General features: G+C 41.4%; 2 protein-coding genes across 5 annotated transcripts in view; both read left to right on the top strand.

The window, feature by feature from the left end:
* Positions 1–27,897, top strand: part of fgf14 (fibroblast growth factor 14) — a gene marked incomplete at its 5' end in the record, with an annotated part of 327,598 nt that overhangs the window by 28,346 nt on the left and 271,355 nt on the right. The window lies entirely within an intron of this gene.
* shox (shox homeobox) overlaps positions 1–27,897 on the top strand; it is a 40,632-nt gene that overhangs the window by 10,538 nt on the left and 2,197 nt on the right. Inside the window, exons 1-8 of one of the 4 annotated variants that reach the window (XM_082508314.1) lie at positions 14,709–14,746; positions 15,101–15,145; positions 15,915–16,753; positions 19,916–20,189; positions 21,798–22,006; positions 25,277–25,334; positions 25,500–25,609; positions 27,554–27,775. In XM_082508314.1, coding sequence (XP_082364440.1) covers positions 19,943–20,189; positions 21,798–22,006; positions 25,277–25,334; positions 25,500–25,609; positions 27,554–27,775 — 846 coding nt within the window. In that variant the 5' untranslated portion in view covers positions 14,709–14,746; positions 15,101–15,145; positions 15,915–16,753; positions 19,916–19,942. Of the gene's footprint in view, positions 1–14,610; positions 14,747–15,100; positions 15,146–15,914; positions 16,754–19,915; positions 20,190–21,797; positions 22,007–25,276; positions 25,335–25,499; positions 25,610–27,553; positions 27,776–27,897 lie in introns of those variants that run through there. The other 3 variants (XM_082508313.1, XM_082508316.1, XM_082508315.1) reach the window with 3 other exon arrangements.

Here is a 27,897-nt window from a genome sequence, read left to right as displayed (position 1 = left end):
GTCTGAGCTCCATCACAGACTCTGTCAAGCCCAACAGACAAGCAGACAGAGCCGTGACAGGCCCACTAATCTGACAGCTCCTCCACATCACAAAGCCATCACATCAAAGTGGCGGGAGAGAGGTACTGGCGGTGAGAGATTGACGCCACTTCTTTGCTCTGCCATTTTCCCTGGTATCTTCATAGCGCCTCTGACATGCCGCGCACCAGGAACCTTCAGAGGAAGTATCCACTTGGCAAAGGGGGGAACCTGAGTTGAGGGACTCCCCTCTGGCTGAGTGGTGAGTGTGGGTAACCTTTTTGAGAGATGTGTGTGGGATACACTGAGAGTACATGACAGGCTGTTTAAAGGGATTTGTGTTTGTGTGTTTGTGTTGTCGATGGGGTAAGGCGGTTTTAAAGAAGTGTGGGCGCGGGGCGTGTGGCAGCATGGCGTTTCTCTGTATGCAGCTTCCAGGATGAAAGGAAGCATATTAGAATTTTTTTTAATGACTGGTTTAATAATGGTCATCATATCCAGTATTGCTGTGCAACAATTTATGCTTAACCAATACTCGGAAAACTTTTCTTAAACCAGTTTCAGTGTGCAGTATGTAGAATTTCTCACTCTAGAACTCAGTTTGATCTTAAGTGGGCTGGACTAGTGACACTCCCCTTTCTGTCACTGTAAGGAAGTTTTAATGACACATTTAATCCCTGAGATAGTTTTATGTAAGGTAAAACAGCACAAATTCAACAGGACGTCTCAGATTTTGTACCTGCATTGTGTAGGGTGTTGTGATTTGGCACTATATAAATAAAACTGAATCAAACTGAACTGATCAGACCAACTGTTTGGGCTTAAATTGTACGAAATAAATATATACGATTACAGAATCCTGTCACTCAAATTCCCAGAATTTCCTGTAATAATAGAACTGAACATTTTTGTTAATTCACTGAAAATGTTGTTGTTGTTGTTGTTGTTACTATAGAAAATGAATTTCTATAGTAGATGGTTAAAAAAGGGATTAAAAGTCCAAAATTTAAGCCCTTCTTTTTCAAAGCGCTCCAGTGGACCAGATTGGAGTCTTTGTCAGGCCAATTCTGGCCCTCAGGCCTTGTGTTTGACACCCCTGCTCTAGAATAAGTCACTGTTGGCTGCTCCAGATCCTTTGCAGTGCTGGTTTTGTGCTCACCTGCTCTCTAGTTGTCACTCTCTCATTGGTGGCAGTGATATGTGGCAAGCATGAGTTCACTATCCCCACGTGCTGTTTTGTTGGCCCATGGACTGAACCAGGAAACTGTTCAGAAGCAGTAATGTCAATCAGGTAATGTGCTCATTACAGTTTTTTTTCAGTTGCTTTGACACATTTCTCGCAACACTTTTGAAGTCCTTTGCTCTAAAGATGTAAAAAAAAGTTATATAGCAAAACACTATAGTTAACCTGAAAAAGGGCGTAACTCACCCAAAACCTTTAATTCATTTTTCAAAATGAAGTTTTTGTGTCAATGAATAAGTCGCCGTCACCAAAATGACAAGTTCCTTTCACAGCGTGTAAACCAGGGCAGCCAAAATGTTTAGATATTTTGCCTGAATGATAGTGGACTCTAAAATTGTGTTTCTCTTCTGGTGACAACAGAATGCTGTTTGGTTACAAAGTGAATACACTCGTGCGCTGATTTTAAGAGCAAAACGTTTTTACCTTGTGCTTTTGTAAAACATCAGAAAAGCACGAATGTTTGCAAATTATGAGAAGAAGATTTTTTTCGTCATATAGGAACAATACTAAAATATACACAGCACTGCACAGCAAAATTATGTTCAATGTCACTATCAAAAAACTAATACTGTAGAAACAAAGTGGAGGTCTACTATGTGCAGCCCTGGGGGCTTGGTAGATTTTGACTGCCAATTAGATTGACTGTTCTGTATATAGTGACGGACACAGTGAAATATTAACAATGTGGGAAAGTAAAACTATTGAATTATTCTATTATGACCAGAAAGTCATAGATTGTAGACAGTTGTACATCATTTGCCTCATCGGCCTAACAAATTTGCAAATGCTAACGAAGAATGAAAAATGCTCTTCCTATGTAAAGAATGAACAAACAGTTTTAGTGGGCTTTCAACAGTTATTTGTGGATTTTTAGAACTCAAAACTGTTTGTGATTTGTTTTACTCTGATACGCAGTAGAAGACTTTATACAAGTATACTTACACTATATGAACAAAAGTATTGGGCCGCTGATGCATTACACCCACAGGAAGCTCCATGAAGCTCGTGGTGCACAGTATGTGTTCTGCTTTTGCACTCCATCACTTGGTGGCCTCGCTGTTTGCGCGGTCTGCCACTTTGTGGCTGAGTCGCTGTAGTTCCTAAATGCTGAGGTCGTTGAGCTATTTAGAGTGACCCATTCTTTCACTTATGCTTGCAAAGACAGCGCTGACTGCATGGCTATGTGTATGATTTTTTTTACACTTGTGTCAGTGGGACCGAACACCTGAATTCAAAGATTAAGAGGTGTTGCCCAATACTACATAGTGCACTCGAGTACAGTTGTGTTGTTTTAGATCAGCTTGTGACTTTTGCACTTGTTATGAATAATTATTACATTTTACGATGCTGCCTTGCTAACTGTTACATTTTGCTGTTGCGTCTCACCTGACATTTTATTTGTTGGTCAGACGTTTTTACAATGAAGACATAACTTTAACATATAGAAATTCCAAAAATGCCACAACATCAATATGTGACTAAAAGTTGAGATGGGAAGCAATGAAGTATAAATACTAAGCTAAATTTTGAGGTATCTATACTTTACTGACAGATTTTACTAATGTTCCATACATTTTAATACAGATATCTGTACTTTAAACTACTTATATTTTAAAAAAAAGTTATTATTTCCCATTACTGCACACCTTCAGACATCAAACTGGTTGGAAGAGGCAAAAATAAATAATTTATGCATCATTTATAGTGCTGTTCTCAGGGGTTAAAGTGGGCCAGAATGATCTGGACTGTATGTTTGGTGCAGATATCTGTACATTGCGGTTGTGTTACTTCTGCATCTTGCACAGTTTTTCTGCTAGTAACGATGCGGCTGCTGAATTTCCCAGGGAGAGAAAAGGTAAATGACTGCTTCAGCTGGATGAAACTGGAATTTTAAAGCTTACGTATAATGTAATCAGATATTGGATCTATACATGATGTGCTGAAGTCAATTTTTTTAATATTGTGAAATTAAAGTATACTAACTTTTCAAGGTTCAAAAATTCAAAGGTTGCATTAATGGGCAGTTTAGATTACACTGGCTGGTTTGCAGCTCTGTGGTAAAGTTTATAGTAATGCACTTTATTGGATTGGTGCAGAGTGGCTGCGGTGTATGTGTGTCTGCGCTAACACATATGCACTTAAAACTGCAAAAGTCTGGGAACAAAAGTACCCACATTAGGGACATAAACATGTTTTAAGAGTTCAGTTTTTGGGGGGTTGTGTCAAATTAAATGTTCTCATTGCCAGAATATGGAAATGTCTTCATCTAAACATTTGCGCCAGTCCCAAAAATGATATGCCAGTTCTTCCAACTATTGTTAGACTTGTTATTTGACTCTGTGTCAAAGAGTGGGGTCACACACCACTTATGTGGGTCACATGTGATCTTCCTCATCCAGATGGTTTGCCAGATGCAGCGCTGCCAATGGTCTGACAGAGCACACACCCTACCTGCATACAAAAACAATTGGGTTTAAAATAGAGCAGCATTCATAAAAAACACGAATGAAGCTGTGCTCAAAGCATTCTTATATATTCAGGAGTCAGAACACCTCATGGAGTGTTTGTCAAAGGTTTCCTACTTAATGTTAAGTAATAGAGTTAATGTATATGTGAGTTCTGGGACTGCAATGAGGTAATGGTCTTGCAGCGCTCTGAAGTGCCCCGAGTCCATCTAATAATGTAAAACAACATTAATTTGAGAGAGCTGCTTCATCTGTGCATGTTAATCAATAAACTCATTACCTCCTGTGCTTAGTGAAGGATTCCCTCATGTCTGCTCACTGATGTAGACAGAAAAAAAGAAAGGGAGAGGAAGCGAGATGGAGATGAGGGGAGAGGGAGAGGTGGAGAGAGAGGTTGATTATAATTACAGATTTTAGCAGCCTGTGCCGAAGCATAACCTGCTCATTACAGTGAGTGAGTGAAAGTAAGTCTGTGTGTGTGTGTGTGTCGGCCTCACACTTTCAACGCAGCCCTATAGCCACAGAGCTTCCCCAGTTTCTCCTTCTGCAGAAAGCCAAGAACAACCGACACAAGTGGCCCATTTAGAATATAAACACACAAAAAACCTGTTATTTCAATTGACCTTCGTCACATCAAGCTGTCAATGATCTCAGCTCTGTACTCTTCGTCGTTTTCTCCTGCTCTTTCTCCGAGGCGGACTGCATGGTAATGAACATTCGGTTCAGAATAGGTGAGAGCAAGAAAGGAGGAAATGATATGCCAGGGCATTTAGCCCAGCAGTGTTTCTGGTGTAGGTGAGACAGCCAGCAGCGTTTATGGAAATGGACAGAGCTGAGGGAGGCTCAGTGGCTGCTGCTATGTTTTCCCCCCAAACTCCCAACTGCGGGGATTTAGAGAATATTCTGACAGCTTTGGTATTACTTTGTTAAAGGTGTAAGCAAACTTTCATTTTGCACCTGATTTGGGCTTTCTTTTCTCATTAAATGCAGGCAATTGCTTGCGTTTGCTTAGTTCTAAAATACGATGCGGGCACAGCTGCAGAGTCTGAATCTTCTGTCACGCTTGTGGATCTGAGCGCCTGAGCTCGCACGTGCGCGCTTGTCTCTGTTGCAGATTCTCAGCGGTTGTTGATTATTATATTTGTCAATGCTGTGGTGTGTCTTACAGGAATCCCTGGCCTGCTGCTGGCTTGTGATTATGAGATGAGAGGTGTTTATGATTGACTGAGCCCATCCGCTGTCACTGTACACATCCAGTAGCATTAATCCCGAAGCACTCATTTATCCACGCATGTTATATAAGAGATTGAAACCAGTAATTATGATTAAACAATCTCATCCTCCTGCATTCTATCACAACTGACTCGAGCTCCGGTGTCCGGCTTTATTTCACAATGACATGCGTAACACTGAGTCATTTGGACATGTGCCTTCACTCTAAATGTTCTCCTCGGGACAGGTAGAGCCATTGAAGTGTTGTCGGCAGAGGCAGCCTTCTGCGAGATTAGGTGATTAGAAAATGTAACGTCACAATCAGTTTTTACGGTAAGAAACAACGTTGTGTAAAGCGTGCACGGAGAAAGAGTCATTCATTTTAAACTCTTTGCTTTTTGTTTACCACTGTCAGCAAGTGAATAAAAGCCAAGGTAAATGGAGGTAATTGAATTTATATGTGCATATCAACTCACTTTGAGGTTTAAATGGCGCTCGGTAGTCTCATTCCAAATCCATTAATATTCTGTTTAATACAGCTAAATGCTGCTAACTGTTTTTAACACTAGGAGACAGTCTCTGGGCTGTCTCTGTTTGTGCTGCCAGCACATCCACAACATCAAGTCGATGGATAGGGAGGCCATAAATGACTGTGACAGCCAGTTTACAGTCAGTTTAGAAGCTTCTACTTTTCCATAAAGCCGCATTACGTCTGCAAACAGCAGCATCCCCGTTCACTCAACAGTCCTATTCAGTTTAGCTCAGCTCTGGAAAACAAATTAGGGTTATACAAACAAAAAAAAAGTTTGATTAAATATGATTGGCTCATAGAGTGTGATGCGTTGCTCTAGATGTAGCAACCTAAAACTACATAAATACTTTCAGCAAAACCTGTAATGGCTAATGAATCCATAATTAAGCATTCTGACTGTTCAGAGGGAGTTATTTTGATAAATACTGATTTAAACAATGCTATTACTGATGGAATTGTATTTAAACCTAATTAACATTTTCATGTGAACAGTGGTTGGACTGTGTAGTGTAACAGGGATGCTTATTGTAACAAACCCACAGAGAACCATCACACACAGTGGTGTTTCTAGCATCTTTCAGGACACTGTTTTGGTTCATAGTTGCTGCTTTTATCAGAGAGCAAAACAGCAGCACAAGTGTAGTGAAACACACTAACTATAAATGCTCTTTATCTTGTGGATTTCTAAACAACTGTTTGGTGAAATTGCTGCAACATCAGTCAAATTTAAAGGCCCAAACATGTTCTGGACTGCCTTTTCTCTCAGTCATTCACCCCCCCCCCCCCCCCCCCCCCGCACTGGATCTGTGGCTCAGCCTAGGAATCCGCCCCACGGTTTGAGAACCGCTGCTTGTAGGTGATGTTGACCTTGAAGTCCAGCCTCAAAGTCTGACTACTATAATGCTTACTTAAAGTAGACTTTACAATGCCAGACTTTGACCTGTATGCATGGCATATTTATTACGCCGTGCATTTCTTTACTGAATGTTAAGTATGTAAATGTCCAGATCCTTTTTGTGGAGTCTGGCTGATAGTGACCGGGCAATAATTATCAGTGACTAAGGATGAAAGCTGTTGTGACTAGTTAGGATCTGAATGTTCTCCTTATTACTGAGCAAACTATTTAGTGCCTGCTTAGTATTTAGCATTTTATAAGTCCATGCCCTTCATTTTACAGTAATTCCCATCATCTTCAGTGTAATGCATCGATGTCTGATATATATGACTAATATATTATAGCAGACCATGCCAACATGTCAAGCCTTCACCTCTGCACTCTATTGGAAGACGCTCACCTAGAAGACTTTATAAGAATAAGGAATAAGAACATTTTGAAAAATAAAATACATAAATAAGCAAATAGATTGCTTATTGTCAAGCTCTCTAAAGCATCAGGCACATACAAAAAAAATATAGAATACACGCATACTAAAAGCAGGAGCATGAGACAGGAAAATATTTAATATAGTGTGGCTATTGTTCTATAGAAATAAAAACAGACTGAACAACACAGTCTGATTAACAGTCTAGTTTCAGTTTTTAGTCCATTCAGTCCAGGCAACATTATAAATAATCTACAAAAGTGCTGTGTCAACATTTTCTATTTGTATAAACATATAATTATCGTCCGTTCATACTGGCATTCACTGCTAATGTTTTACCAGTTCCCATCATCCACTGTCTGAGCATTGCAGCTATGGTGAAGGCTAGGGACACGTTTTTCTGATCAACGATAAAAACTTTGTCATTCACTTCCTGCCTGAATGACGGGACAAGATAAAGAACAAAAAGCTTACAGTAAATGTTCATGTTTATGTTGTATGTGGAAGACTTTCACTCCTTTTGCTTTTGTCGTTTTAATACTATTTTTAACAACTGAATGGAGGTAAAATGGAAAATGGCCCGATAAAACAGATGAAACAAACAATAGCTATTAGAGAGGAGAAAAAATGTCGATATGAGTGCCTATGTATATCGGATACATTGGGTAGCCATTTCACATTGTGACAGGGTATAAAATGGAATTAATTCGAGCATATTGCCTAATGTGCTTCAGTTACTACAGTTCATACATTCCAGTATAATCTGTCCAATTCCCAACTTACTGTAAATCCATTGCGATTTTGCCTGTTTTGCTCAACTTCATCCAGAATTGTCCCATTTCAGTTCTGCTCATACAGTGTAAGCAATGCTTTTATGAACCTCTCCATTCAGCCCAGCTGCCAGCGGTGAGGTCATTATCACCAACACGAGTACAACGTGTCATTAGTTTTTCACAAACGCACACACACGTTCACACAAGGCTTCAGTTAAACCTCAACGAGTGAGGCGTTTATTAGCACGATGTTTCGCTGCGCTGAAATTAGACTACGCAGAAAACTTTTGCCGAAGTAGCGAGGAAAATGCTCCGTCCTTGCCGGTGTTTTATATTTACTCCGGGGCCGGTTCAGTGGTTTCTGGGCAGAGGGAGCTGGCACTGTGGGGACATCTGGACACAAGAGGGGAGCGTCCATACAGGCAAACTACAGGGACAGCCGTGCCAGAGAAACAGGCCTCCAGATCTGACGCCAGTGTTATGTTAATTTGATTTGTTAATTCAGTGGCCCTGTTTGAGGGAAATCTGCCACCAACACCTGCCACCGCTTCCAAAGGCAAGGACGCAGATCCGCTGTGACACTGGCTTCATTAAATAAACAAACCAGGTCCCCCATAACAGCATTTGGTGGAAGGCACCATCAATTCTTATACATTTAGATCACAGGAATTAGAGATGACACTGAGAAGCTACATCCCACTGTTTCACAGATGCACGGGGTGAAGCGGCATGTGACTAAATGTATCTCTGTGTGCTGCGTCTATGTCTTTCTCTGGCTTTTCCCCCTTTGTGTGTGCCATGTTGTTTGCGAACGAGAACGTGAAAGGGTTCGCCAAGTGTATTTTCATTCTGTCTCCCAGCCTCTCCGCCAGAAAAGATGGCGACTGATGTATTTTTCAGACGTAGTTCCACAATCAAAGAGGCTCTTGTGGCCTTTCTGATGCGTCATGTAAATTTTATAAAGTGTGCAGCGGAGGAGAGTCAGAGAGCAACTGCAGCTCTGGAAAGCCTAATGTCTGTTTGCCTTTAACTCTGACGAGCTGTCTTTGCTCCTGTCTATCTTACTTCCCCTCCACTTACTCTCTCCTCTGTGGATCAAGGCCGGTCAAGGAGCATCTCACCACAGGGCCCGATGTCAGACAGAATGTGTGGACGTGTGTGGATGTCAAAGCTCAACTGGCTCTCAGAAATAGAGGGAGCGAGGTGAGGGGAGACATCAAGGCACAGAGCTTTCTACAAGCACACAACCTAATGTTGGATTTGCATAATGGAAGAATGTCATACTGCATGTGAAATATGTGTTTTAGCCCGTGTCACCATGTTTGCATGTTTCATCTCAGTAACGGTCTTGGACAGGAAATCCAGGCCCTCACATATTTTCCTCAGCTGCAGTTCTGGCAGGTCTTCGGCCTACTGTGTGCTTTTCTAATGATTCAATTGGCTGAATGAGCATATGCTCTCCGCTGCATCATAAACCTCAATTAGATGTCTTGTAATGTGATTTGAGTGTGTGTGCTCGAGTGTGTACGGTTTAAGAGAGAGGCAAGAAAAGATGCTGTTTAGTCATTTAAAATGTGCTCATGTATATTTCAAAACAAAAAAGTTGCCATCTGAAATAATCTGGTTAAAATCATTATCCGTGTATGTATATATGCTTGAAGTCTACCCTGCTACTGAGAAATGTTGATCTGGTTTGTCAGACTGCGATCGTTTGGGTTGCCAAGGTGCCGTCGTATTTCATTTTCTACCATTCACGCCAAGTGGGAACTTCAAGGGCTAAAAATAAAGCCAGTGCTAAAGTGCAAATAACTGACGCTCCCCTAATGACCACTCGAGGCTGGCACAGACTGTATATGAAAGGTGGAAAAAGCCACCATGATGTCACAACGTTGTGATTGCTTTGCAAAGTCCACTTGAAAAGCTTCATGCTTAGTGTTCTCGTTGTCAGTCTTCTGATTGAGAGACATTCATTGGCAAATGGTTTGCTCATCTCTAGTCAATAGTCAGTGTGGTTTATCTTCATTTCTGACTCTATTCAGGACTGTAAATTACAAACTGAGCTTCAAATTTTGTTTCCCATGACTTTGAACTAGAGACAGCACCCCGAGGACTGCTCAGGAAAGCTGTCCTCAACTGAGGATTGCTTTTCTGTAGACTTTTATGGAGCTCATAGACAGTTTAATAGATTGCCGTAGATACTGAGATGTCACCCACTGGTTTCTGACGACCCATTTTAAAGGCTCGAGATGAGTTTTTCCACTGTTGCCATCTTGGTCACAAAAGGAATGTATCTGAAGAGGAGAGGTGGGTCTGACTGTAAAACTCATTGGCTAATTATTTGTGATTGACAGCTCATTAGCCAATGAGCATATGGTTTCATACCGCAGATATTACACCATTGTAAAACATGGTATAAACAAGATTTATAGAACCATAAACTCAACAGGAAAGTGTTTGCAGATGTTAGGTCAAAAAGCCATTCTTCCATAGCTCTCTTCATAGGGCTGGAAGTCTTTTTCACAACCACAGCTATCACCATCTGGTGGCCTTCACATGAAGGTTTATGGCACTTTCACATTGGTTTTCGTGATTCATCCCCTGCTGGTCATGAAAAGTAGGGTTATGACACTTCTGCATTTCTTTCTCTTTTCAGACGCCGAAGTTATGCCCATCTTTTATATACAGTATGTGCAGAAGAAGCTAATCAGATCCCATAGACTCCAAAATTGTTATTGTAGAAAAAAAATCTTAATGTGGGCTGGAATTAAAAATAAAACTGTTTTGCTCCTGCTTTCCCCCTACTTAACAATTGGGAGTGTTGCCTTTTTAAACTGTTTTAGGAGTGGAAGTTAGCCATGTTGCTGCATTGACTGATAGGTCCATGAGACGTGGACACAGGCTGCTGTAGTGCAGTGAGAGCTAGGTGCCACCTTGGCAGGTCTGAGTCATTGAGCTGGACCAGTACACTGTGTTCGTGGTGTTGGTACCTTGGTGAAAGTTGCTACACATTTATTTGCTTAACAGACAGTCTGAGAAGTCTGTGCTTCAGTTTATTTATTTTTTTGTTACCGCGCACTAATTAGCAGGTACCTGTGCAATGCTATCATACGTATGTATCACCTAGCTAACAAACCATGCTAGCAATAGCCTGGCACTCAGCATATGCACCACCGTTAGCTCAGCTGTGGTTTAAATAAGAAGAAAAATACATATTTTAGCGTAAATGAGGGATCATAACCTCTCAGCATATAAATGAGGGCATTGTGCAAAGCAGAAAGTATTGTTTGAATGTGGTCATGCTTGTGCCCACAGTATCACAAGAGGGCGTAATCATCCATTTGTTTCTCCAGTCTTGAACAGTCTAAACAGGAACTTAAGCATGTTGGGAAACAAGGCTTTTTGCATGTGTGTGGTTAAAAATAGAGGTGAAATTTTTAGATGACCTAAACTTATTCTTCATACCAGTATCAGGTAACTTTCAGTAGAATTTTCTTGGGAAAAATCCCCCCAAAAACTCCCTTCTGCCAGCAAATCTATCACAGCTGTGGTTGGCACTGTCAGCTTCAAGGAGGCTTTACCTTCCAGTTTACCCGGTTAAAGTGAAAATCAACAGTTCATAGCTGCACCACCTCATGCTCTCAGCTGCCACGTCTCCCCACCTGCCTGGGATGTTTACTGCTAAATATTGATAGACATCTGGAGCACCATTCATCCACCATCAATCTTTGGCGTTCCAGTGAAGTAGGCCCAGCCCTCTCCTCAGTGTGTCGCACACGTGCAGACGCGCATACAGACAGACGCACATGTACATGAACGCACCTGGTGTTTGGCATCGGCGCAATGCAGGGCCTTGGCAAAAAAATTGAGCCCCTTGAAAATTGGCTGCTGTCTCAAAGGCACAGTGTTTTGGCAAATAAGTTTTATTGTGATTGGATGAATATGCCTTTGCCTGACAGCTGTATTAATACAGATTCTACAAAATATTCATAAGCACAGGTGGTTATAAGACCGTGTAGCTCCCTGCCTAACTAAACTCGGCCCGTGCTTCGCAAACATTGTTATGAGAGCAAGGCGATTGATTTTGGATACGGCTCTTGTTTCTTTGCTAGTCCTTACAAAACAAACCGGTGTTTCAGGCCTGTGCCATTGAAGTGGCATTGTTTGTGTTTGCTTTCTAGAGCGCTGGTAGGGGGAAAGACCTGATGTTGGAGGGAAAGGCAAATTTCAGGATAAACTGTCGAAATGCATCAGCGGGATTGACAGAGTTTGAGCAACTCTGTTTTCGCCACAAGCCTCTTCACGTTAGAGAGAGATACTTGTACAGGGTCAGATTGGAAACATGTGTTGTGTGAGCACCATGGAGAGAATGATCCTCCATCTTATTAGTGGGGAACTTGCAGTACACTACACTGGGGTTTACTAGACACACAAAAGAAAGAGATACAGGAGGAAAAAAAACAAGGCTCTTTTGTCTTTTCTTAATTATTCATGCCCGGGAGGGATGCTCTCTCTCCTTTGTTTCTGTCAGCTGACACATGTACAGGTACGATGGTGCAGGCTGTGTGCATATTTGTGTTACTCTCTGTGTTTTTTGTAACTGTCGAGATGTGCCAGTTAAATGCATGAACATCTCTTTGTCTGTGTGTTTGTGCGTGTCTTATGTGCACATGGGCGACACGGAGCCGGTCCAGCCACATTGGAAGCAGCAGCTTTTCTCCACAGTCCAAATCAAAGTGAGGAAGGAAGCACAATGATGAGCCCAGCAGTTTGAGCTGATGGGCTCTTTAAATCCACCACAGACGACGGCAGCTCTGTGACGACCCTGCCCCACGCTCTAATCGCTTCAAATGAAGTCATGAAGGAAATGCAGCACAGCCAGCCTGAGCTCTCCTGTTTCGCAAGGTGCAGCAGCACTTGTTTGTGCAGAATGTCTGGCAATTAAAAATAATTGGGAAGCAGGTTTGCCCGCGAATCTTCCAAGAGTGCCAGTTATGATCTAATGAAGCTTCATTAGGCATGCTGAAAGCTGAGAGCGCCGTATGACAACGGCAATTAGCCAGGATCATAGGCAAAAAATAATCATTAAAAAATACCTCGGCCAAGATTAGCTTTTCACTTAATGACCAATTCATTAGCTAATTGATTTCTTATTAGTTACAGGCAGAGACGACTGTTTGGGGTACTGGTGCTGGTAATTAACAGCATTTACGCCATTAGTCAATTGCCTAATTTTCCAGGAAAACAACTTTAGAGGGGAGCATAGCTGGAGGCTTAGGGCCATTTGCTTTTTGCTCCTCTGCTGTGTTATCTCTTTAATATGGAGAGGGGAATTGTCTTTCAGCTCAGGGGTTGTTAACAGGCACTAATACCTACTGATTACCCAGTCATATCATGTGACCAAGTGTTTTGTGTCTGAATCCATCTGAGATTGGATAGATAGATGAGAGGATCTGAGGTAGGGAGCGAGAAATCAGAGAGGTGATGTAATTAAAAGGAAAACGATCAGGAAATGCGCTACAAGTTTGTCACATTTTAGATTTCACTTGACACTTTTTAGCGTATCACATCTGCGCTGCTTGCACCTGCAGATTACAGGTATTCCAAATGAAATTAGGGGGGAATTAGATTAATTATTGCTCTCAGCTGGTGAGGTCTTCTGAGGGGTCTTCTTCCTTCCATCAGCCCTGAGTTAAAGCAGATGAAGATGGATGGATGAGTAGTGACAGGTGCTCCCTGCCTACAGCAGCTCACCGAGCTTTCAACTGGCAGCTTATAATGACTGTCTGGAGAGGATATAAACCATTTTACTAACATATGGAACAATATTGAAAATAAAATCTAAAATGGAGCTGCATACCAATGTTTTCACAGATTAGCCAATTACTCCTGCTCTGCCGTCTTAGATTTCCCTGAGTCGGAGTGCATCATGTTGTGACCTTATCGACCGTTTGCAAAGTTGCGCTGTGCCCGTGATCCTCACAGTACCATACATATGACATTTTGCCTGCTTCTGCTAAAAGGAAATTGCGCTTTTTTAAAATTGCTGTCTGTCTCATTCCTCCTTGTCCACCTGCACCTGACTGCATTTAGTTTAGACAGCTCACCTTGCAGGGCTAAAAATTCCTTTTTCCTCACCAGCGGCACCACTTGTCTGCGTGTCCAGCAGATGCCCAAAATGTCAACGCTGAGGCTCGCCAGGATAAGTCAAAAATACTACACGCCAGTCTTAGCTGCTGCAAGTGTCTATATGTCATCTAAAGATGTCAAACAATATTTGAGATGTACAAAAAAGCAGATTCCGGTTTGATTGTAGTTGCTGCGAGTTCTGGCCTCTGTCTCTTTGGAGCGGAGATGATGGATTTAAAAGGATGAGGATGATGGACATGTCTGATAGAAGCGAGGCAGTGATTTGGCCCATCAAAGCCTGCCTTCAGCCAACATACAGCCTGCGGCATGCCGGATCAGTCTAACACTGAACACGCTTGTGCCCTTCTTCTAAACGGGCCATTTGGCATTGTGCAGCTAGTTTTAGTGTTCAACTGTAGGTGGTTAACCGGGGATTTATGTCTTTATGTGTACATGCATACCCCTGTCAGAAAGGAAGCTCAGAGTATATGTACGTGAAACTGAACAACCTCTACTTACAGTCCTTATAAGTAGAGGGCACTCGTGTTTGATCACATGCTACCCTTTAGAGAGAAAAACAGGCTACTTCCTCTTCATGTGTCACATCCTAATCTCTGGCATCTGTTCTTCATTCGTGTCTTCTCCCCCGCTCTACCTCTCTGTTTTCCCGGGTAGACCTCTTCTCTGTGTTTTCCTCACCTTGTTTTCTTATCTCTAAATCTCCCCTCAAATCCACCAGCGACCCTTCTGTCTCTCCGCCGTCTCCTCTGTCTGTGTCAGGTCTTTGGCTCTGTTAATTAATTCTAATGAAGTCATCTATCAAGGACTCTTCTTTCCTCAGCACCACAACATAAATCACCCCATGTAAAAGATGCTATCCCTCTTTCTCCTTCTCTTTTGCTCCCTGCACTACAAGCAGAAAAGAACTCTCTCTCTCTGCAGACCAGGCTTTAATTGTGTGATTGAGAAAGTGTAGCATCACTCCATTAAAGCCAGTCTGCCTCAAATGGCTTCTCTCCGGCTGACACCAGAGGGACCTCTTATAGCCTGCTGTGGTGAGACACGCACATACACACACAAAGCAAGCGACTTAAAACAGACACTTATTGTAAATGGGCCTCATTGGTCTCTGAAGACGTTGTTAACATGTCTGTGGGATGGTCCCCCTGCCAAGAGGGAACTTGATCCATCTCCACATTTACAAAATTAATTTTTATTACAAGCTGTGACTGACTAACACTGCCCAAATTGGGATTTATTTGCTTCCACCACACACAATAGTAATTTCAAATGGACAGCACTGAAAGAACTGACTGCTGCGTTGGTAGTTGTTACATATTTTCTTTCTTCTTCTTCTTTTCTACTAAACGAACAATAAAAATTACAACATTTTCTTCTTATCGTCTCAGGTCACCGCGCTGTGTCCCCTCCAAAGACGCTGATGCAAACCCGATGTAAGAAAATGCACACGGAAAGCCCAGACATGTCTAAATAATGTATAAATGATACATCTTGTTAGCCTTGACTCACAGGTTCAGTTGTGTTCTTGTGCACCAAATGATCAATGTCCTCCTATTATCCTCATGCACTCTTTCCAGTTCCATTCCCAATTCTCCCCGCCTCTCCCCGGGTCTTTCATGTTGCCCTCTGGGAGCAAAACAAAACATGGTTTTCTACTGCAAATAAGGAGCTAAAACACCATGTGATCAGTCATGAATTATTTGAATGCTATTGATTTGTATAAATTGTTGCATTTCCCCAGAGCCTTTGACCATAAGGATAACCGCATCTCTATAGGTACTGCATAGAGTAAAAATGGTCTTTTTATACCTATAAAGAAAGAAGTCAGTTTTAAGAAGCTGGCAGTAATTAAAGAGTAGATTCAAGAGTAAACAAGCTTGTAAGCGAGCAAGAAATATGTGTTTGATTTTCAAGCATTGTCAGTGGATTACTGTGTTTTCCCTGCAAATCTGTGCTGTATTTAAGGGTATAATATCAATTTCATGCCTTTTTTTCCCTTCCCCACTAAACTAGAGGCCTCAGTGCCCTGTGGGTAGATAGCTGTTAGAGAATACACAAGGAAAAATAACAATCCGAAAAGGAGAACCAACATATTCCCAAAACATCCCACTTGAGTATGAACTAATCTTTAGCACATTGTGGTATTTTCATGTTGAATTTTTTTTTCTTTTTCTATTTTTTTTTTTTTTTTTGCCCCGAAAGCCTCATTTAGATGGCAGACAAGGCTTTTGAACACAGAACAGCCTGTAGTCTCTGTGGACTGCTGCAGCACTGCAAAAGGACCTAAATGAAGGCACCAGACAATGTAACAACCGTGAGATCCCGGCACTCGCAGACAGGCCAGAGAAGTCTAATAAACACACACACAATCACTGTCATTAACACGACTGTGAGTTCAAATCTTCTTTGTCCTCACAGGACACGTTTAAATTTCTCGTATTGGGGAAGAATCCAATTTTCTGTTTCTGTGCAGGATCGCATCTATACAGCAGCTCTGCATTGTTGAATCAGATTGAAGTAAACCACCTTATTGAATTTTTTCCTTTTTTGCTGTTACTCTGTCCCTGTAGAACCAGATGATGATATTTGGAGTTAAGTGCATTTCTACAAAAAAAGGCTTTATGTTCATGGAAATTATATTAGAAGCCAGAGGTGTAGTAGTTGCTTTTTAAGTTAAAATTTTTAAAAGTCACTGTATCGTCTTGGGACAATCACAGCTGTCACATATCGTGGCTTTACTGGAGCGGTGTGCGAAGAAAAGAGGATGGACGCATGTTAACACACAGCTTTTATCGTCTTTCTTTCTGTTTTTCAATCTCACTGTTAAGCACAAATATACAAGTAAGCAACGAAATAATAGTCCTTTTGTTCAGTTTAGGCAGTTGAAATATTTCATAAATGACTCTTCTCATGAGTGAAAACATTTTTGGCAAACTTACAGGACGTGAGATTTGCATTTAGGCTCTACCCCCCCTTCACACACGAGGGATTAGTTTGGCAGAGGCAGCAGGTTGAAGCAGTGCTGTGGCATTTTGCTGGAGGTGAGACTTGTGTCCAGGCAGACACTGCTCTGACCCTCTCAGTATTCCCTACTCCTCCTCTGTCAAAAGTGAGTATTGACAGCCCAGAGGGATTAGACTCCTCACACATGCTTCACAGAGCTCCAAAGCGGTTCACTTCTAATATTTAAACGATGACCAGATGTGTAAATTTGAACTGTGATCAATGGGGGCAACACAATCCTGTTTTGCTCATTGCTTCGCATTGCTACAGTATTTCCCCACCTTATCACCCTCTCTTCCAGCCCCTTTCTCTTCCTCTCTGTCTCTCTGTCTCTGCTCTGCACCAGCCAGCACAGACTCATTTAAGTCTGCTGATGTCTTGATAATGTTCCAAAGCCTTCACATGCAGGTAGAGAAGGAATTCCTCAGCTCCCTGATCAGGACATTATTAGATTTATAGACAGTGTTAATTTATAATAGCAACACTGACGTGTATATAAATGTCATTAAAATGAAAATAGTAATAAAATGTGATCATATTAATGTTATGGGATAAATAGCTAATGATCAAATGTAAATGCAACTGTATATACAAAGTGGCATTAATAACATCAAATAAAATAAAACGTTATTCTTATACATGTATGCTTTAGAAAAAAGAAATGCAAAAAAGTACAAATTTTAAATTAATTTAATAAAATAAATAATTAAATTACTGTGTAATAATAATAATAATAATAATAATGATAATAATAATGATAATAATAATAATGATAATGTTTTATCTTATACTCTGCCACATAGTAGCTTAGTAGCTTTTATTTGTCTCCGCTAAAATAATGATTCCTGAACCGATAATAATTAAGTTATTGGATAGTTAAAAATAAAATAAAATACGTGTTTTCCTCCGTGAAGCAGGAAAGGAGGGGGGTGTTTGAATCGTGGGGAATGAACGGCAAGTGTAGTTATGATTGAGGCCCCTTTAAGAGGTTTTTTTTTGGCCACTAAACTGTAGCGACACCAGCGTTGGTGCGTAAAGAGCATCCCTCCTGGATTTCTTCTGATATTCCTCCAGGCTGCTGCTGATTGGCCGACACATGGCTCATGTCTGTCAGATTACATGCAGAAACATTTCTGTGCAATAAATATTTAGAGAAAGTGGAGCTAAGAAATGTGCCTTTGCTTCGGTTATTGTTTATTCAGCAGAAACAATGAAGTGGCATAAAAACGTGGTAAAACATTAAGCAGATACACGAGAACACGCTGCTATAAGTTGTCTTATTTTAATTGGGCGCCGTGCTCGTCATTCATATTAAACAGGCGCTGCCTATAGGCCCTCTGGCAATATGTTTTCCTTTATCATTCTGGGAAAATGTTTTGGCGTTTTTTTTTTGTCTCACTGAGAGAATGTTGCATAGGTTTAGGTGTGACTACACCATTCAACAACACTTTTTTCAAAAATCATCTGTGGTAGCAAAATACTATATTTCTAAAAACTGGTTTATTGTGTCTGACTTTTTTTAGTTTTTGCATGTACATCCAATCTCAAATCCAACATAAATATACTTTAAAGGACAAAATAAAGAAATAAAAATAAAAAGTGTATTTAAAAAAAACCCTCAAAGTTAGATGGAGCGCAGGAGTTGTACGTAGAAGTTCAATATCGCCTTTAATTCCGTTTTATAAAACCCCATTGGTGTTTTATTTCGTTACAGACACGTGCGTCTTTTGTAAACCCCGCTTTATTGTGGGATGATATCGAGGCACACGACTGGGAGCGCAGATTTGCGTCTTAAAGAGGATTTAGGTCTATTAACAACAAAAGGCGCAGTTCATGGAACATGGGAGAGACCGCGACTTGTGCGTCAGCCGCAGTGATGTGAAGCGGGCTTACTGATAAATGGAGAGACATCAAACCGAGTCATTAGAGGGCTGAGATATGAGACTTTCACAGTGGCGGGCCGCTCAGGGCGGCAGACCCAGGGGATCGCACTCTTCTCTCGGCCTTTTTGTGTTTGTGTGCTGGACTGATGAACGACTTAGATAACGTTAAGCCATTATGGGCTCACTTATTCCCATGAAAAAGAGGGCACATTTTTTCACTGCTGATATCTATTGATTTCTATTCCCTATTTGTAAACGGAAACCGCGAAGGATTCCAGTTGAATACTCAAAAGAGACCCGAATTTAGAGCACCAAAATATTAATTACACCATTATCCGATAATTATGCATCTGTTGCTTTTATATGCGGCTACTTTCCGCTCTTTTGCTGTATGCATTTATATGATATGCACTTATCTGCAGTAGGCAGTGGAAAATAACTTCAGAACTCCAATCAAATAAATTTTGGCTGCACTTGTTTTTGAGGAAAATAAATGTTTGGAGGAGGGGGTCACTTGTTTTTTTCAGACATTACTTAGGCATTATTAATATCTATTGTAATTTTCACTGGCTCAGCGTTAGTACCCGTTCATTGTGAAGCAAGTCCTCATATTTTCAGTTCACTCGCAACTTTATAATGCTGATCGTTGCCTCCGTGCCTTTTGCTCTCAGGAATCTTGTGTGCTAATTCCAGTTCAGACAAGTCCAGAAAGCATGTAAACCAGAAGCTATTGGTGACTCATGCGCACATAAAGGTTCAAACACATTTGTCAACAAATGACAAAGGAAATCAAAGCGAAATTCCGCAAACCCCGCATTTCTATCTCCTAATTGCGTTAATTAAATTTTCGCCGAATTAATTAGACACAACAGCCATATACAGCCTCCTCACAGGAGTGAGCCACCATAGGCATTTTAATGACCCCGTAATTCAATTAACCGCCTCCATCAGTTCCATCATTGATTTGTGGAAGAAGAAGAAGAAGAAGAAGAAGAAGAAGAAGAAGAAGAAGAAGAAGAAGAAGAAGAAGGGAAAAAAAGCTGCTGAAAGTTGAATTCTGCAAAGTCGAGCCGGCCTGTAATTGCTCGAGACACAGAGATCCGAGGGAAGAAGGGGTGGGGGCGCTGGGCTGAGGTGGCCGTGTATAAATAGTGTGCTCTCAAATACACAGTCACAACAGCAGGAGTGATCTCACCTCCTCTCCACCCCTTCTATCTATCGCTGCTGCCAGCCTCCTAAAAGAGCGTATCCGTGAGCTGTACACTGGTATATAGAGACGGTATATGCTGAGAATTCACGGTGGATTTCCCTGAGCAGGAGCACTACTGAGCGACAGAGCTGACCATGGAAGAACTTACGGCATTCGTGTCGAAATCGTTCGATCAGAAAACCAAGGAGAGCAGCAAAGAGAGTATCACGTACAGGGAAGTTTTGGAGAGCGGCTTGACAAGGGCGAGGGAGCTGGGCAGCCCGGAGACAAACCTGCAGGACATTACGGAGAGCAACCACTGCCCGGTGCATCTGTTCAAGGACCACGTCGAGCTGGAGAAGGAGAAACTGAAGGACTTTAATGTTACGAGGGCGACAGAGGGTAAGGTTTTCACTTTAATTGTGAGAAATGCTCCCGCGTGATGTCGGGGAAAATGTCTCAAGTTCGGCTGTCTGGTGTGTCCGGAGCGAAGCATTTTTCTTGTTGTTGTTTTAATTATTATAATTTTACAAAATCTACGCGCATAAAAAAGAGTTGAATTTACGTAACCGCGTTTAGTCAATGTAGTTCCCCAAAGTTAACGCATTAATCTGTTATTGCAATGATAATTTTACAAAGCAGGAGGCGGGCCCTTCGCCAGACCATCGCTTTAACTGTTTAATGATAGTTTGCAAACGAAAGGAAAGAAAAAATACAGCAAGATTTGTTCTGTAGAATATAATCGTATTAAATGTCTAATGTTTAATAATGATTTTAGCTTTATTTGGACTATATGTCATCATTTTATGCCGGTATTAAACTATCCGGCAACAACCTACTTTAAGTCAGCACTGCAGTGTATTTTCTTTTGCCTTTATTAGTAAATTATGTATTCTTGTACAATCTAGCAGGCGTTGTTTAAAAGCTTAAATATAATGTAATTATGATGCAGTGTATAAACCCATAGCCTGCAGGACTGCCGATTGCCACGCTACCTTAGACTGCACACTCTAGAGTAGCAATAAATCTTTTTATTTTTTCAGTTGCAAAATCGTGTGTAAGCTGAAAACATAAATAGATCTACCTTTTAAAAATCACTTTATTCATTTCCAGTCTGTGAAGTAGCATACAGCAGGAGCACAGGCCTCCTTTCACTCAGCAGTCACAAATGTGCAGTGGGCAGAAAACTATGATTTAGTGGATTTGTTTCTATATTTATCCTGTAAGAAGAGTTTAAAAAAATGGAGTCAGCACTATGGGGCAATAATCAGCCCTATAACTTAAATTAAATCTGTCTTTTTTTAACATAAACTGATCGGATTTTATTTAAGTTAAAATGACTTTCATTTGAGAGAAAAAAAGCAGTTCGGCGTCAGCAAAGTACAAACAGTAAAATGAGACAGAAAAGGCCATTAATTGCAGCAGTTGTCAGCTGTGTTGCTAAAATTAACACTGATAACACTTAATAGCTGCTTATATAGGCTGTTCTATTTTTATTAGGCTATAGTGTACTGTCAGCCACGCAGCGTAATGGTGTGATTAAATAAAAAAATCTGTTGGCTGATGATTTTTATGGATATCCTAAAGGTCTGTTTTATGGAGGTGAGTAATTAGGCCTAAATCTTCTCCGTTTAGCCGGGACTTATTTCTCTGCTCTTTAAATCGCTTATACCCTTATTAGGCTTCCATATTGACTGATTTACTTCCATTACGGCACTGACATTACACGCTGACTTATGGAGGCTGGAAATGCAGCCACGGGCCTCTCTATTGAAGAACTAAGCTGTGTAATGTGTGTGTGTGTGTGTGTTGCTGTCAAAGTGCCAGGCCTAAGGCCCCCTGTCAGGGCCCAGTGTTGACTATATGGGGGGGAACCCTTAATGCGCACTTGTGATATGTGTGTTTTGAGCTTGGAATGTGTGCATGTGTGAATTTTAAACGCATCTTCTCCTTTAAAAAACAATAATAATAATTGTTTCCTTCCCCCACCACCCGTGGGCCGTTTAACAGGGATATATGAGTGTAAGGAGAAAAAGGAGGACGTGAAGTCCGAGGATGAAGATCCACAGGGCAAACTGAAGCAGCGGAGGAGTCGCACTAACTTCACCCTGGAGCAGCTCAACGAGCTGGAGCGGCTCTTCGACGAGACGCATTACCCGGACGCCTTCATGAGAGAGGAGCTGAGCCAGAGGCTGGGACTGTCCGAGGCCAGAGTGCAGGTGAGGATTTCCCACATAAGTTACTCACTTTCTTCACTCTCGTGTCTGTGATGCAGAGCGGAAATCGTGCTGTTGCTGCTGCTGTGTGAGGAGCGGCCAAGAAGCTTTGCTGTCTGTCTGTCTGTCTGACGGCTGTAGTGTGAAAATATTTCTGCTGTTGTTAAGCAACACTTGTAAGCTCGCGTGTGTGTGGGTGATTTGTTAAGTGGCGTCACTGCTTTGTGGGAAATATGTTAGTGATCTAGCCAGCCCTTAATTTGTTCTATAAGGAAACCCCACTGTAATTAACCGAAAATATAAGAAAATATATTTTTAGCTTTTGAGGTGGAAAACCGGACCATGTGGATCCATCGTGAAATAATTTTGCTATAAAACACGCATATTGCTATAAAAACGTGAAAATATATTATAAAACTGTGCAGTCATTTTGGAGCCTTTAAATAAACCTTTTCTGTTGTGTTTGCTCGCACACTGAGCACGTTTAAAATCCTTTGAAATGACTCGAAATACGCAAGACTGCGTGTGAGCCACGTGAAAAAACGACTTTTAAAAAAAATTTCTGGTTTCTTTTGGAACATAAACAGGTCGCATCGTGTGTCCTGAAACATACAAGTAAATAAATAAATAAAAAACAGAAGAATAAAAAGCTAGGAGCTCATTAGTTTAGTGACAGGTTGACCACTTGACAAATAAATGATCCAGCTTGTTAGTGAAAAAGCTCCACGTCTGAAATATTGCTGTAATATTCCTATGGGGAGGTTTGTAAAGCCCCGTCTAGCTTTCTCTGTGGTGTCCTAATATTCATACAGGGAGACGGTTTCACTGCGACATTTATAAATGTTAGAAACATGACTGCACAATTGCCGCAGATTTGACTATTTAAAAAAAATATTTATTTAGGAAAATATCAAATGTAGAGGGTTCACCATGCCCTCTTAACAAGTATGACAAATAACTATTTTTTAAAAGTGTGTGTTTAATGAAAGATTCACGTACAGTAGCAGTAAATCAGTTGTAAACCGTCCAGGATGGATAGCCTCAGAGCCAGCTGAACTTGCAGCGGTAGGCCTGTGGAGCCTTGTGCCTCCGATCCGAGCATCCTTGCGGGTAGAAAAAAAGAAGAAAGAAATCCAGCCAGTGATTAAAATGAATGAAGAGCCTGAATGGCTGCTTCAGGGGACGCGCTCTTATGTCAACTCGTATCGCTCCTCATTTTCTTTGTAATATCTGCCATTGGCTTGATGTAGTGTCCCCATAAAAACAGATTAGAAATAATTCAATTCTGGGCCAACTCTGCTGCTGTTCAGCTATATCTAATCGGATGAATAAGCCGCATCATAGAGCTTTATAAGCCACCGACTACCTTTTTTCCTGAGCGGACTTAGTTGACAGCAGTACACTGCGATTATCGCTAATAAAGTGCGTGCATTAAAATTATTTATGGAGGAAATATGACTGATAAAGACCGAGTCTGCGTGTGTGTGTGTTTTATGTTATCAAATAGACACTTGGAACCTACCGATGTTCTCTTTTGGGGGAAAAAAGATGAAGGAAAAAAAAATGAAGCATTTTCAGGCTGTCTTTTGGGGGGGTGCGCACTGGCACATGTTTTCTCCAGATTTAGTGAGAGCGAATTGCAGCAGGGCTGTTACAGGCTGTGAACCTGCGCTCCGAGCAGCTGTCAATGAATCTAATTGAAAGTTATGAGAGCTTGGTGAGGAGCAGGCAGTAATTCGGTTAGGACTAATATCTTTGGGTTTCTGGCGCGCTGCTAAATTAAATGTCATTATTCACTGTCTCTAATAAAAAATCAAAAAGGAAATGAGATTAGGGTATTTGTGAAGCGCATCATTGAGTGGCCCTTAATGAAGAAATAACTGTCTGAACCAGTGTAGTTCACTTTGCTTAACATACTGGCACGTAATTGGAATTGATCTCGGGCCCGTCTAATATTAGCCTTGATTTATCTGAGGGATTACTGTGCGTCTATGCAAAATCACCTGGGATTTTCATAAACACCTTTCCTACCATCATTTACCGCTGTAGAGCTAATAACTCACGGCGTAAACAATCGCAAACAATAACGACAATGTGCAGTGTTTAGCTTCAGGCCTACACCACGATGATGATGACAATAATAATAATAATGATAATAATAATAATAACAATAATAATAATAATAATTATGTACTCTACGTGGACAGGATTTATAGACATTGATAATGCATTGACAGGAAAATCTCACTGCTGTGGTTTTATTGTAAAAACTATATTTGGATGATATTTTGTGAAGCTGAGAGCGAGACATTTGTTTTCCTCGTAATTTTCGCCTCGTTGTTATCTCCTGCTCTCTCGCCTCGGTCCCTAATGGACGCTTTATCGACTTCCCCTGTTATTGCAGTCCCATCGACACGATGTTGCACGTCGCTCCCCCGCAGCTTAAAAACGGCGTCACGGCACCCCGAGTCGTCAGCAACATCATCAGTCGGCGCCCTTTGTGGTCCGCCACCGGTCGCTAATTTTCGCATCTGTAAACGATAATCATCGCGGGGGTCGAAGGGGAGGGGAGATAATGTTATTCAACGAGGCAAATTAAGTTGATGGTGATTAACAATAGGCCCGCAGCCTGCAGCTTCAAAGGCAGTCAGCAAATTGGAAGGTAGTTAATGACATTTATTTATTTATTTGAAGGATCACAGTATCCTTGTAAAATTGCTACACTTTTTCTTACAACCCTACTAGAACTTTGTTTAAGTTACAGTGACTTTAAGTGGCTGTAGCTTAGGAGATAGAGCAGGTCATCGGAAGATTGGTGGTTCGATCCCCATTTGCCAAATATCCTTGGGCAAGATACTAACCCCATGTTGCTCTGTGTGCATGTTAGACAGAGCAAAGAAAAAAGTGCTTGTATGAATGAAGCAGTTGTGTAAAGCGCTTTGAGTAGAAAAGCGCTATATAAGAACCAGTCCATTTAGCTCAGTTTTAAAAGTATGTTTTTTAATCTATAAATTAGTTTAGTCTCATTTACAGTCTAATATTTTTTTCCTCTTTGAAAATTATTACAATTCGTATTTATTTGTGAACACACGTGACTTAGGTTTTATTTGCTTGCGTGTGTTGGATTTCCCCTGTTTTTATTTGCCTGGTTCCAAAAAAATAAATAAATTTGTCCATTTATGACAATCTAATTTCACTATTTAAATATGACAACAAATAGGATAAAAACTGTTTGCATCTATTCTAATCAGTTCTTTTCTCTTTCGATTGCAGGTTTGGTTTCAGAACAGGAGAGCAAAGTGTCGAAAACAAGAAAACCAGATGCACAAAGGTGAATGCAATTTGCTCCCTTTATTTTGGCCTCTTAATATTATTATTAGTGAATTTATTACTGATTACATTTTGACACAGTTTCACCATTTTTATGACTGCATGTGAAAAAAAAAGTTGTGACCTCCTCATCTCACATAACAACAACTGTCTGGCTGTCTGACAGACATCTTTCCCTTCTCTCCAGGTGTTATTCTGGGCAGCGGCAGTCCCCTTGACGCATGCAGAGTAGCACCCTATGTCAATATGGGCGCCCTCCGGATGCCCTTCCAACAGGTAGGCCATGTTTTCATATTTGCGGTAATTGACAAAGCTTGAAAAATCTAAAAATAATCCAGAAACCAAAATAATCTTAAATGTAAAAAAGGAAAATAAATAATCCAGTGGTGACAAGTAATGCGTCATCTCTAAAAAACCCCATCAAATAAATGTAAAAGTTGAGACTGGACTGTTTTGCGTTTGGATATGCGGTGGAATTGGTGTCAGAGTGGGCCTTCTATATTTGTGCTTCCACATGCATGTATATAAGCCATGTGCAGCTATTAGACTGAAGTGATGAAAGAGTGCATACGTGGAGAGGGGAGTGAAAGGGTGGGGGTGTTGAGACCTCAGTGCACCTTTCACCTTCTGGCTGTGGGGAGAAGGTTGGACCGTACAGGGAGAGGAAAGGTGGGCAGACATTTGATCTGCTGCTGTCTGCTTCTACGTCCCGGTTGCTGTGTTGTCTGCTTGACCCTGGCTAAAAGCAACGGCCTAATTAAGCCAACAGTGCGGCGGGCGTGAGCACATAAAAGAGATGATGAAAGCGGGGAATGAAGTGGGCTCTGATGGATATTGGCGTTGAGCTGCACTGGCAGGGGTGGAGGATTGAGGCCTGCATACTGAGAGAGAGGCACGTTGCACGAGGTTGAAACAGGCACTAGGCATGCATGGACTCAGATATTACAACGCTGCATATGCATGGGAAATGAGGAGATGGCTAGCGGCTGGTGGATGGGTAAGGTCGTGACCTCTTGTCAACAAAAAAGTAAAGACTTGTGTCTTTTAAAGCAATGCAAAGTTTGTGTGTGTGCCGGGCCGAAAGCACACAATCACTCTGAACCCACGTCACCTGTTCCATTTTCAGAGACAGATTAATTTCTGCCATAACCCACAAAATCAAGTTTCATAACTGTGATTTGTTTTTCCAGTGGTCCTTCTGCATTGTGTAACCAATCGCGTTCGCACTATACAATTGGAAATTATCAGTCACGGCTGCAGTTTGTTCCCCGATTCTTTCGGTGAACGCGATACGTGGAAAAATTTGTTGTTTTGCAGAAGGTTTTGTTCGGATGCCACTGCAGCGCTTAGCAACTACAAACTCGCGGGTACAAATTAATTTTCCCTTTCGTTTAACAACTTCGATTTAAATCTCCCTTTTTGCATTTTTATACTAAAATACAACTAAAAATAATATTTAGTCAAGTTAAAACTTTGACTTTCTATCGTGCTATTTTGGTTGGAGAAGAAAGCTAGAAATACTTGAGTTTTCCCACTTCTTCCTGTGGTGTTTGAAACACATGAGACACGGCAACAGGCTCAGCTCTCTCCCTCTGAAGTAAGCGGATGCTTAATTTTCACCTACTTCTTATAAAATAATTGCCAAGAATGTGAAAACTGATATCCTATGCTCCTTATGGTTTCTTTTTCTTTTTTTTCTCCCCTTGACTCAGGAATATGTCTGGATAAATATTTATAACTCCAAATATGTGAATATCTTTTCAGTGCAAAATAGTTTATTTATGCAATTGAATACATAATCAGGATAACAAGACTGCGTATTTCCAAGGGTATACCATAGTCCTCAGTCTGAATTAAACAAATCTGTTCTGGGTCCTAGAAAGACTTTGATTCTAGGCGATTAAATTGGATGTGGTGTCTGAGAGCAATGTATGATTCATTAACATTTAGAATAGCTGACATGAAGAAAGGGCTAAAGCGCAGAGTGCAGCCCTTAACTATTTTCATAGAAAACACACTGTAAGCAACAGCTTTGAGGGGGTAACATTTGAGGGGGAATTTAATAGTGTCAGACTGTGAAACCTAAATCCTCCCTGCACACACACACACACACACACACACACACACACACACACACACACACACACACACACACACACACACACACACACACTTGTCCTGAGGGGCTCATTCTGACTTTACGTTTTCACTGTTCGGCAGGTCCAAGCACAGCTCCAGTTGGAAGGGGTCACCCACTCCGCCCACTCCCACCCTCACCTGCACCCTCACCTGGCCGCTCACGCGCCCTACCTGATGTTCCCGCCCCCTCCTTTCGGACTACCAATCGCATCTCTGGCCGACTCGGCCTCGGCGGCGGCGGCGGTGGCAGCAGCCGCCAAAAGCAACAGCAAGAACTCGAGCATCGCCGACCTGCGACTCAAGGCAAGAAAACACACCGAGGCTCTGGGACTCTGACCCCACCGGGCTGCCCCTCCGCTCGCCTGATGCCCATAATCGCCTCTCACACAAGACTGAGCCTGTGAAAGGGCCGTGACACTCACAGC

This window comes from Aulonocara stuartgranti (genome assembly GCF_965226115.1).
Source record: "Aulonocara stuartgranti genome assembly, chromosome: 16".
Classification (NCBI taxonomy): Eukaryota; Metazoa; Chordata; class Actinopteri; order Cichliformes; family Cichlidae; genus Aulonocara; species Aulonocara stuartgranti.
Note: the sequence above shows the minus strand (reverse complement) of the source record. Positions and strands in the feature narration are given on the sequence as shown.